Here is a 13,215-nt window from a genome sequence, read left to right as displayed (position 1 = left end):
TACAAGAACAAAGAACTCTTTATCACCTATGAAACAAACAAATTTATTTAGCAGATGTTATTAGAGTCAAGTGATTCATGTCCAATCTGGAAGAAACTAAACCTTGTCAAAGAAAAAATAAAGTACCTTCTATCTTATTTTTAGAAATTGCTTCATCGACTGAAAGACTTGCTTTTGTTGCATGTTAGCAACTCTTCCTTTTTCGTTTCAAAACACAACAAAAATCGAAAACATGAAACTAGTTCGTCTCATTTGAATACGTCGTCGTTTCAGACTGGTATTTTCAATAGAATTTATGATTATAGTACAGGAACGTTGACAATGAATTGTCAAATCGTTGATGCATAAAGGTCTACGAAGACGTGTTATTTTGATCCGATTTTCAGTTCCGTCAGTTACCTTTGAGGTCTGGAATTGTCAACAAAGGTCGAATGTAACCTTTTACCAGCATCCATTGTCTCATTTCCAAGAGAATTAGTCTTTGTGTGGGACTGTGAGAGTAAAATATTGAAGATATTGAATAGTTTGGAAAGTCTGTTATAATAAGTCTATGACTTGACTGGTGGGAAATCAACATTTGAAAGAGTGGAGTAGATGAAATTTTAAAATTTAAACAACTTCTTCAAGAGAAAATCTGAGTCGAATCAAATTAAATCGAAAAATTACAAGATGAAAAAAAAGGTTTGCAAACTGAGTACTCTTTCAAGGTTTGTTCTTGAAAAAAATATTCATATTTATGAAAAACATCCAGATTTTCAGATTTGATATATTAATTATCAAAAATTATTTCATCTTTTTATAATTTAAGCTGAATCAAAATTTTAATATTAAAAAAAAGAGTACAGATCAACAAGAAATTACCACCTATTGTCGTATCAACAAGAAATTACCTACTGTCTAGAATTTAGGGATATTCGTGAATAGGTTGCCATAAATTTAGTTAGGTTGGTTTTTGGTGACTAAACAAAAGATATCGTAACTAGTGTTTTAGGTTAAGTCACATGTCAGCTTGTATGGATAATTCAATAGATAGTTGACAGCAGGTTGACAGAAAACGCCAATCGTCAACAACAAGAAATAGCCAACCCTAAGCATTCAAAAATACTTCTAAAAATTCTAGTTACAAACAACATGAAAAACGTAATTTTCCTATAAAAGTTCAAATCCTGGTGGTAATTTCCTATTGACAAATCTGTACGATTTGAACCTCCAGGAAAATGACGTTTTTCATGTTTTTGTTTTTTTTAACTACAATTTTCAGAAGTAATTTTGAATGCCTAAGGTTGGTTCCCCGTTATTGTTGATGGTTGACGTTCTCTGTCAACTATCAATTGATAGTACCACGGCTTCCTTGATTAATGAAGGAAGTTTCCCTTCACCCGGCTAGTCGCATTCATTAGTTCCGTGCCTTTTTTTTGGTTTCGAGAGGGAGCCACATTAAGGTACAAGATTTTGACAATTAATAAGGTTATGTGCTGTCACACTCTTGTCAGTGGGAAGCAAAAAGGCGTTAGTACATTTATAAAAACGTAATTTGGCCACATTTCGCTTGTGTATAATGCCATTAGGAATTAAATACGCACGTCACAATCTTACACTAATGATTTTTTCGAAAAGTAAATAATTTCCTGATATGTGGCTATCTGGTAAAGGTGGTTTCATTTTCTTTTATTTGAATATTAACCATTAATTCTAATAATTGAAGATTGTACTAGAGTAATGTGTATTGTACCGTATTAAATCCCTGACAATTATAAGTGACTAAACCTGCAAGAGTGCAACAGCTTGTTAGAATACAGTGCACAACCATTACGTTCAAAGTCTTTTAGGCCCGTAGAGGCCTCCTCGCAGGAGAATATGGGATTTTCATTTAAATATGAAGCAATTATTGTTTTCAAAATGTAGTCTACATCTTGCGTAGGCACACTGGGTATTATTTCCAAAATCACTCCTATGACAATGAATTAACGCAATAAACTTTTCAGATGAATATTTGAGCTTTCCTCTGTCTTGATTATAAATTAATTCCAAGAGGGGACTTGTTTTTGACTCAAAATAATTGGTTAAGGGTACTAGACAAGCAGAACATTTTACAGTCTCCTCAACTTTTCTTAACAAATATCCACAGAGAAATCCAATTTCTAACTTAAATTTCAAATAATTACGACGTTTGGCGCGTGATTTTGGTAACTATGGTATCAAGAAAAGTTTTCGGAAGAAATTACCAGATGGCGATACATTAGAGTACGCTGTCAGAACCAATTTTTTTTTTGCAATGCGACCAGCTGGGTGAAGGGAAACTTCCTTCATTAATCAAGGAAGCCGTGGATAGTACATACAAGCTGACAGTTGACTTAACCTAAATTTTTGACAATAGTTACGATATTGTTTGTTTGTCACCACATTGCCTCCAAGCTAACCAAATTTATGACAACCCAGTAACAAATACCCCCAAATCCTAGGCAATAATTTCTTGTTGATACGACTTTATAATATGTTCATAGTTTTTCTTGTTTATATTTACGTCTGATTAAAACTAATTTGCAATTGTCACATTTAAAAAATTTGAAGTTATGTAACTTTTCACTTATCATTTGTAAATCACATATTTATTATCGAGTGACCAGAAATGACTGTTTTAGTTCGGAATACTAAATGCTATTATTTTAAAATGGTAAAACTGGAGTAACTCCCGGTTGCTAACAGTTTGAAACTGTCATTAAACACCTCAAATTCCAATTTAAACTATTATACTGGAGCCGAGATTACTTTTCATTATGTTTTCTTAGCAACCAATGAAATGAACCACTGAAATTTTTATATTTTTTTATTCTTACATTCTGACAGTGGTGCTGACAATTTTATAAAATGTTCTGAAAAATTTAATTTTAAATTTGAGAGAAAGTAATATTGACAGTGATTTTGGAATTAATTTTAAAGATTTGAAATATTGTTTATTTTTAATTTTGTTTATTGTTCATATTAAAACACTTTAACTGGTTATTTTATGTTGGTGAGGCAAATCAAACCTTATAACTGCCCTACTGTAATGCAAAATATAATCTATATCTTGTTACTTCAAATATCTGTCAAACAAAACCACATCCGATTGCAGTGTTGCAAACAGTCAAAAAAGAAAATACTCTTAATTATGTTGCTAAATCAGATATTTGTGATCATGTGGTATTATAGTGAATCATCAAAAGTGTATATTTCCAACATTTTTATTAAATCAATTGTGTATTTGTCAAAAATAAATAAACTGCGATATTAATCGAAGATAATAAGATTATGTAATAAAAATAGGCAATCTATAATAACATTATCCCTGTTAGCTTTCAGTGTTTTTATCTATGTCACATTTTTATACCAATTATCTTCAACTCAAAGTTTCACGATCTGTGCGTTTATTTTCTTCCTACTGTGCTCTACCCTCACCATCAAATTAAATAATCCAGTAGACAATTGAACCATCAAAACACCACACAACCTATAAATAAATCAAATGGCTTATAACGCAGTGTAAGACATTCCGTCACTCCAATCGTCGAAATTGCTTTGAAGCAGACGTCTGTCTGACCGTGACCCGCGAGTTCTGTGACCCACAAACTCTTCAGCATTCCCCGTCAATCGTTCTGCAAACTCTTTAGAATCTCAAGCCATCCATCCATCTGCAGGTGTTTCTGATTTATGTCTGCACACAACAACGACTCAGATTTCTCTTTTTATTATCCACGTTCTTGGACCAAATTACTCCAACAACTTCCGAGCCAAAGACACTCTCTATCAGCATTTATAGTAACAGTTAACCTAATGACCTGTGACTTGGACACTCGATGAGTTGAGTGACACAACACAAGGGAAAAGAAAAACCGGGATACGGACGGGTTTTCGAATTATAAATAGAACAACTCCTTCCGCTACAATGGTGGTTAACTGCTGGAGTTTTTAAAATAAACATCAACGAATTTTTTAACGAAAAAAGCGGTTTAATGGCATAATTTCATCACACAAACGAGTCGAGATGTTAAGTGGAAGAGTTGTAAAGCTACTGAATTGGATAAATATTTACAAAACATGCGAATGAAATTCGAAAGCAATATTTGTTCAGATGGATGAGGTGATCAAAAGACGATTTTTGCATCACTGAATTCAATCAGCAACATTTTTTCAACACTTGACTGTTGAGTTTTAAGTTCGACTTTTCGTCGGAAATGCTGCATTATCTGATGGTTTTGTACAGTGAACATTGCTTATGAGAATAACGCCACATTTTCTTCTCACCAAAGCGACACCAGTACACAGAAATGAGCTCAAGTGGACTTTTTAGTTTTTTGTAAATAAAACCTGTAACGTAAATTGTGGACTATAAATTTTTTGTCAGTAACACGATTTGTTAACAATAACATCGTCTGCTACAAAGAGACTAACTTAAGACTCCCATAGTTCCAACTGTGGGCCCTGGTTAGGCCAAACCACACTAAAAGTGGGGTAGAATTCTTAACAAAACGCTATAAAAAGTCCTTAAAAAATATGTATACACAAAAACGGTTTATCAAATTGTATTGAAATTTGGTACATGATTAAAAGTATTAAATTTCATCGTCTTTAATATTTTTGCGGTAGTAATAAAGCGATCAGTAAATAATTCGATTTTGATCAGTATAAAATGATAAATGATCAGAAATTAATTATTTTCGCACAGCAAAAAATTAAAAATGATCAGTATAATATAATATTTTGCACAGTAAAAATAATAAATGCTAAGTAAAGTCCGCACAGTATTTTATTGTAATTTGTACAGTAAAAAAATCCAATTTGCACAGTAAGAATAATAAACGCTCAGTAGTTTTAATCAAAATTAGTAAACCAAGTTAAAATTTAAAGAATTTTCAGTCTTGGTTACATAACCATGTATGTCCCCTGCGATAGAATGTTATTTATTATTCGTACTTATTTTTATATTACTGAATATTTATTATTATTGGAGAGTGGTATATGTATTAGCAAGGGCCCCTGCGCAAGAATGATTTTAGCAAGGGCTGGAAACTGTGCACAAATGGTAATCATTCTAATAAGCAAACGCCACTCTTTGCACTGCTGTGCTCCTGATACCACAATTTTGTTTTTAAACGCTTTGCGACATTCCGATTTTGCTCGGAATCATTTTGTTTGTAAATGTGTGAATATTAAATTAATTAGTTTTGCTAGACATTCATTCATTGTTCTTACTGTGGATTTATTATTTTTACTGTGCATTTATTTTTTTACTGATCAAAAATATTTGTCGTTTAAATAATACAGGTGCGCTAAAACTCGCGCCCCAGAGAAAATTTTCAAGTAAAGTAAGATACCAGGAACATGGAAAAAATGTTTAAAAAATTCTATCTGTCGAAAAATTTTGAGTTATTTTTTGATATTTGACATTTTCTTATGACTATTTAATGATACTGATGATCTTGTATATGTTTTTTTACAATTATTTAGTAAAGGTACAAAAATTTTGCCAAAAAAAGCCACTAATAACATTAAAGAGAGTTACTCTTCTAATAGCCTGTAGCAAGAAACTTGATGGAAAATCATTTTTCCAACAAAAATAAATAGAGTCAAAGTGCAAACTCTCATACAGCTTCCTTGTTTCCACTTCTAATAGTCTGTAGCAAAAAAACTTGGAAAATTATTTTGCCCACAGAAATAAATAGAGTCAAAGTGCAAAACTTAAACCCTCATAGCTTCGAAATTTTTATAGATCAAATTTTTTCAACATTTTTTCCATGTTTCTGGTATCTTACCTTATATGGCATTTTTGCTTGGGGCACAAGTTCTGGAGCAACCTGTACCGGGTGGGGCATCGGTTACGCGCATTTGATAAATCGCGACTTCAAATTAATTAAAACTGAATTTTTCTAACTTTTTTGGATAATAAATGAGTCCGTAACAGTTTTGTGTGTTTTATGACAAAATGGTATAATTTGCCAACAAAAGAATCATTTACTGGTAGCCGACCGCTTTAAAGGGTCTTTTTGTTGTAAACCTTGGAATCTTACCCCAATTGCAGTTCCCCATTGTCACCTAAATTTACCATGACACAAGTAGCAGGTGATAAATAAAAATGATTTTCAAAGTTAAGATGGGAAATTGCGTTTAATTCAAAATATAATTGGTATTTTTTTTCTCTGATTTTATAAACAATTGTAGGAAGTGAATCTGCGTAGGTCAGTATAAAAATTAGAATTAAACTTTTTGCGAGAAAATTACTTTTTATTTTTCTTGGCTTTGTTTGTAAATGAAAAATTACCAAAAAATTAGAGAATGTACCTTACTAATGCCCAGGTAAGTGTGAAAAAATTCAACAATTTTATTTAATTAGAAGTGGGGATTTCTTTTCTGCGCGTAACCGATGCCCCTCCCGATATACTGTGCTTTTAATTTGTTCCCATATTTTTCCCAATTTCTATCCTCATTCATTTTTGACTTTTTGAGATACTTGATTTTTTTAATTTAAATTTAATATTTTCTTAAACAATCACTGAAAACATTACAAAATTTCACAAAAATCCCCTCTGGCGAAAAAAATTCAGTAGTCATTTCCTGCTTCGTCACTGATAAAATGAACCGATGAATCACTTATCAATATTTGCGAATTGACATGTCTATGACCTACCCTACGAGTATCTCAATATTACTTTACGTTACGTGTACTGAATTGTAGCATGTAATTTCTTTTTTCTAACTACTACTTTAGACCCTAGATGAGTAGTGAAGCGGCACGTGCACACTCCCTCCCTAACTATTCCATAACGGCTGTTTTAATAAAGTACCGGAATAAGCTTCTTTAAAATATTCCAGATGTTATAACAAGTTATGATGAAGGGTGTAACCGCACACTAATTACGACGACGTTGATGTCGTCCCGGACGGAAATTTAGAATTATGGTGTTAGAAGCATTTAACAGATAGTCGTGAATAAAACATAAAAAATATCCAGGACAAACACTTCATGTTATCAAAAAACTTGTTTCTCTAAACGGAAGTCTCTAATAAAATGAGAAGAATTAATAGAACTAATAGCAAAAATCTCGAGATCAGAAAAATTAAAACAGACTCACTTTTTTAACTAATAAATTTATGTCAAAAAATGGTCTCTAAAAAATTAAAAAGATGACATTAGTTGTATTTATAGACACCACAAGATCAAAGAGTTTTTTATTTGAAGACAAATTAGAATTGTACCAAAACCTCTTGCCTCTTTGTGATCACAGATTTAAAAAAAAATAAAAATTAATACAAAATTCTAATAACCGGTTCAAGTCTCATAAAAATAAGCAAATAATAAACAGAGATGTACTCAAAATGTATTATTGATTTTTTTTTGTTCAAATAAGAAAAATATTTTCTAAATTTTGAATAAAGTATTTATTAACAATTGAAATACAACCTGGTTAGACACTAATCCTGCAACATCCTGTATAAACATATGATGTTGCCTAATTAGTTATTAAAAAGTTTTGGTACAAATGACTCATTCTTGTAAACATGCGATTAGATAAAATTTCGCATTTTTATCACCCGAAATGAGTCAGGAACAAATAGAGTGAGATGAGAACCCTCCCAAAAATCAAACAAGTGAACAAGTGAAACATATTTTTATCACAAGTTGGAATTATCTTATCAATGAGATTAAGTAATGATGTAATCGTGTTGTCATGTTTCTGAAAACAAACCTTTTCATTGTCAGCAATTCTTTCAATTGCTCAATTATCCGAGTGAAATTTTTCTTTTGATAAAGTCTACACATGTTATACTCTAGAATACGTAATTATCTCAAACAATTCTAATGCTCGCTTGAGTAATTTGAAATTAGCATCAATTTCTGTCAGCAAAGGCGTGGTAACTTATGAACGTTGACCCCGGGAAAATGCACTCTAGCTCTAGCTGAACCTTCCGGTTATAATTCCTCAAATGCATCACAAGCGTGGGTTACCATATCACCCCACACTGGAAACACGAAGAAGATACAAAGATAACAAAACCGACATTTATGACTTTTGAGATAAATAAACTGGGAAAAAAGAGAGATCGCAGGGATTTATTATCACCTGTAACCAGATACAAACTTCCGCCATAATAAAAATTGCAGGAGTTGCATTAGTGCAACGGAGAGATTTCTTTCTCAAGTCTAAAGCTCTTGGTAAAATTGGGTAATTGACTGTCGATTTTGACACGTAGAACTATTAAATGCATTAATAAAAAGAAGGATCGTGATTATGTTCACTTACTCATCCTTTAATTATTTTAATTATAAATTTGTGACACGATTCGTGTTCTCTGAGTCAAACTTTCACCGACACTAATTTTTTGGGAATTACACTCAAGTATAGCTCCCAAGAAAAAAATTTAGGTACGTTTATGACCAAATAAAGCTTTTACCAGGTGAATAAAAAGTATGGATCCAAGCGTTTTTTCGTAAACTAAGCACTTTACGAAAAAAATAATTAGTGTAGCGTAAAGCACAATTGAAATGTGACCAGTTATCAAAAATAACATTTTTCAAAATGTCTTTTAGTTTTCGAGTTCTGGAAAAAAATTTTTTTTTAAATGGCAACCCACCATGGTAATTTTTTTAATTAAAGATTATGATCTAAAAATGACCTCTAATTAAATAAAATTGTTTTTTAGCCAGTACTTTTTTTTAATTAATTGTTAAAGTTGCGTTCCGAGCTCATCACGAAGATTTTACACTTAACCGAAGTGGTTGTTTCATGCTTTTCATCATGGAAGAGCGCTGATTTCTATGCAGGTGCTTTGGGATGATTTCGAATGGACTAAAAATAGAAAAGGATTTTTTACATTTTTTGATCCATCCGGAAGCACCCCAAAGCACCTGCACCAAAAACCGGGCTCTCCAACGACCAAAGTCATGAAACGACTCCCTCGTTCAAGTTCGGAAAATCTTCGTGATGGGCTCGGAACGCAACTTTAACAATTTATTTAAAAAAAAGTACTGACTAGAAAACAATTCTGTTTAATTAGAGGTCATTTTTAGATCATAATCTTTAATTAAAAAAATTACCATGGTGGGTTGCCATTTAAAAAAAAAAAAATTTTCCAGAACGAAAATTAAAAAAAATTTCGAAAAATGTTATTCTTGATAAATGCTCACATTTTAATTGGACTTTACGCTACACTAATTATTTTTTTGTAAAGTGTTTAGTTTACGAAAAAAACGCTTGGTTCCATACTTTTTATTCACCTGGTATATCTTCTGCTTACAAGTAATTTCTCTCTTTACTTGGCATTTCGAGATAAAAGTTCTACAAAAAAAAATATTATGTGGTGGTACCTGCAAGAAGAGTACTATAATTACAAAATAAATATGTAGATACATAAAAAAATTCTATTTTCGAAACTAACTTGTTGTGCAACAACACTAATTTTTAAAAAAAAATTATGATAAAACTATATTTTGGTATGTGCTGGTGTTCATGTCGAAAGATCAACAAAAACCAATTATCACTTAATTGAAATTGAGATTGTCACAAATTCCCAAAAAAAAACCTGAAATTGAATATTAAAATTAACGTTTTTTGTTTGTCTAGAATCAGTGGAAACAACAGAAAAGAGTCCAAGTTTTGCTATACGGTGTTTTCCTATGTATTTATCTTTCAAATATTTCAGTTTCGGTTTAAAAATGAATAACTGATAACATTGTAGCAATAATCTAAAAAAGTAAATATTAGATTTTTATCAGACAAGCGATAAGATTTGTTTATAACATTTTGTATTTTGTTTGCTGAAGATATTATTGACAAAATTACCTAAATAAATAGAATCAATTAATGTAGTTACATACTTAAGTGCCAAGGATATAATAATCAAGATTTTAGCCAAACATGCCTTAAAGGGCTGTCAAATGCCCGAGGACTATAATCTTTAATTATGCCCAACGTTGATTTAACCTCAAAATTATTCTTCTTCCAGTGACACCACAAGGACGTCCATTTACCATTTATCTACTGACTTTTTTTGACCATATAAATTTGAAATGCAAAAAACGCATTAAATCGGTGTGTTGTTAAAGGTAATTAACTTTGCTTCCAAGCTTATTACCTATTTCTCTTGGTGATAAAATTTACATATACATATTTTAAAAGCCTTGCATACCTTTAATGAAAACTGACATAATGAATTAGATAACATGCAATTAGAACAGATTTAGTAGTTTGATAAAATGAAATAAATTATTTCCTGACAAGTTTTCCGGTTGCAATTTTCTTTATCAAAGTATCGATTGTCTCTGATATCAGCTTTAACACAATGTGCTGAAACGACTCTGTGACGAAGTGTAGGTATGTAAAATTACCGAGAAAACATTTCTTAACGATTGTTTTGTTGTGGCGACGTGGAAAACCGATAGGAAAATTAGCTATTGGTAACATGATTTATCAGAATTTTTTAAATGAAAAGCTTGTAGAATGTTGTAAAAAACTTGGGAATACAAAACATCATAAAAATACAAAAAATAATGTTGATTCTTAAGAAATAATGATCAATGTCCAGTCATTAAACATTTAAAATCCATTACAAAATCGTATGAACACTCAAGATCAATTAATCATCAAAACATTTTACATTAAACTGGCAATAATCAACTTCTTGTAAAGGTGGTAAAAAAAATAATTTTTCTTGTTTACATTAAAAAGCATTTTCTCAATTCTTCTTTTGGAATAAATTCATTACATCGAATAACCTCATTTGCAACAATCTGTCTTTTACTTCTCTTATCAGAGTAGTTGTGCCTATTATAGTGCAAAAAACTCCAAAATTGACAGTTATGTCACAATTATTTTGACAAGCATGAATGCCAACCACATGTGCCCATACGAAACGGCAGTTTTAATAACTGGGGAAACTAAAATTATCATTCTGTTTGTTCTGTTGGTAACAATATAAATAAACAATGAAACAAGTAATGTCAACCCACATTTTTAAAACAATCAAACTTTCATTGTTTTCTTCATCGACTTGAAAGGCCATATTCTGAAAAATATAAAAATTGTGGAGGCTAAACCGTGACAACATTTAATTTAAATATTTAAAAATAACAATAACTCCTATTGTATTCAACTTGAGTACATAAATAATTGGATGCAGAGTTTTAAAACTAAGTTGTAATTAGCCAATGTTTTATTTATTTTTAAACAAAATCCCGATTTTTCTATAAAAGTGCAAACAATCTCAGGTTGCTGTGGTGTCATTTTCGCGCTGCCAACTCTCCCAACCGAAATTTTTCAAATTTAAAATATTCAAACCGTTAAATTCCTGCAGCCTCGTAATCCTTCATGGAAAATTTAAGAAGTGACTAAGGGACGAAATCTAATATTTATTCGGGTATGAGTCACCAAAACAAATGAACTTGCACCCTGCGCACGCCACCCCCAATCGAAGACCCGACCCTTAGAAAACTGATAAAACAATCAAATGAGTGCACAATAATTCGCTTTCTGTTATTGCACAATTCCGACGCGCGTTTTGTGTGTGATTGAGCAATTCGTGTCTCATTTATATCAACATTTTGTGGGATTTCGTAGGAGTATAATCCCGACGTGGCCACCTGAGACGGGATCTGACACACCTGCAAACCACTTTGACTGGTTCACCTGAGTTAGTCATGCAGGTTGGAGGATTTGACCGTTTTGGTCCAACAGCGAACTGGTTGACCGTTCCTCGCCGAAAAAATCGGCCTCACCATCTGTTTTTCTCCCTTTTGTTTGGTTTAAATAATCGCTTTGGAAATTGCGAAAAAGGATCACGGTGGCTTGGTTTAGCGCAAAAGTGCTGTTGTCTTGGAAACGGTGGTGATTTGGGAGTGAAATTGGGAGTTGAGGGACTCACCCAGAGCTCGGTGCCCCAGTTCATGCTTTCGGTTGCGGTCGTCATTAATCCAATAACAATAACTTAAACACTCAACAACACATCAAACAATTTACTTGTAACCAACACTGGGATTTTCAACCGTCACTACCCAACATGGCTGTTTCACTTTAGACAGTTCTCAAACGAGTGAGGCGGAGGAATGAGACAAGGTTGTGAGAGATAAAGACAAACCAAAAGGAGGCGATTTGATTGTTTAATTCTCGATTGTGGCGACCTCTGCACAAGAATGGTCAAAATAAAAGTAGGTTTCTTTTTTATCAAAACATTTCACAAATTGTTTTAGATGACTATTATCAAACTTTAATAAGATAGGTTAAAAAAAACAAATTATATTTCTCATCAAATTTTCAAAATGTGTAAATAAAGATTTTATCCAGTCATGTACAGTTGCGGAATTAAAATTTCGGGCAGTATTTTTCTCACTTTAAAAAGTTCACTGTAAACTACCTTTTACTGTCATCATGACTGACATTTGACAATTAAACTTTTTTTTGTTGTTAAAATTGTTAATTAAACAATTTGACTGTCTTAGGAAACTTATTGAACAAGTGTGACTTTGATCTGCTGCCCATGCTTTATTACTTATTATGCAACAAATCACTATTTTTAAAGTAAATAAGTCAAAATGTCATAAACATGACAAGAGCAAAAAATGAGGTTATTAATGTGAAGGTAGTTTTAGAGTTTACATTATTATGAAAATGACAATACTGCCGGAAATTTTAATTCCGCTACTGGACCATCGCCGACTCCATTCATACTAGCGTATACGGCCTTTCCATAAGCCCTAAAAATATGTTTTTGAACAATTTATAATCGTTCCTCATGTGGCGCCACTAACGGTGAATTTTTAAACCAATTTTTTTTTAAAACGTCAAAAGTGGGTGTCATGTCAAATCTTAATTCTCAATTAAGATAATGTTAAACCAAAAGAAGCACGGATCTCGGAAAAGAATAAAGAATTGGCACTGAATTTGTGTTCTGTGGAAAAGAAGTTTAACACATGTGAAACGGCTTGACGGTACTGTTTGCCAATTTTAACATTATGTATTTAAACCTCTACCTGTTGTTAAACTTTTCCAGAATTCATTATTTATACTCTGGTTGCTCCAAAAACTTTGCCTATGAGGAAAATGACGAAAGTGGAGATCGCAGGGATTGCTGTGGGGCTGGAGTGTTATTACGGTTGCATCAGTGCTACGTGCTACAATTGAATATTCCATTTTATACCCTGGTTCATACCATTCTCGATTACTAACAGAAAAACGTCGCGCAGAA

General features: G+C 32.1%; 1 protein-coding gene and 1 long non-coding RNA gene across 8 annotated transcripts in view; one reads left to right on the top strand and one right to left on the bottom strand.

Annotated features, from left to right (window-relative positions):
- The window catches only part of LOC123010100 (formin-binding protein 1 homolog), a 35,752-nt gene extending 23,682 nt beyond the window's left edge, over window positions 1–12,070 (bottom strand). For all 7 annotated transcript variants that reach the window (XM_044406784.1, XM_044406786.1, XM_044406789.1 and 4 more), the window contains exon 1: window positions 11,896–12,070. In XM_044406784.1, the coding sequence (XP_044262719.1) occupies window positions 11,896–11,940 (45 nt within the window). In that variant the 5' untranslated portion in view covers window positions 11,941–12,070. The remainder of the gene's footprint in view (window positions 1–11,895) is intronic.
- Window positions 12,071–12,533: 463 nt separating this feature from the next.
- LOC123010007 lies at window positions 12,534–13,209 on the top strand. The gene is made up of 3 exons (XR_006413063.1): window positions 12,534–12,548; window positions 12,614–12,958; window positions 13,021–13,209. It is a non-coding gene; the product is annotated as an uncharacterized LOC123010007 (long non-coding RNA).
- Window positions 13,210–13,215: the final 6 nt, after the last annotated feature.

Source organism: Tribolium madens, unplaced genomic scaffold, assembly GCF_015345945.1.
Source record: "Tribolium madens isolate multiple individuals breed KSU strain unplaced genomic scaffold, Tmad_KSU_1.1 Scaffold_7;HRSCAF=85;Tcas5.2_LG10, whole genome shotgun sequence".
Classification (NCBI taxonomy): Eukaryota; Metazoa; Arthropoda; class Insecta; order Coleoptera; family Tenebrionidae; genus Tribolium; species Tribolium madens.
This window is presented reverse-complemented; position numbering and strand designations above follow the sequence as displayed.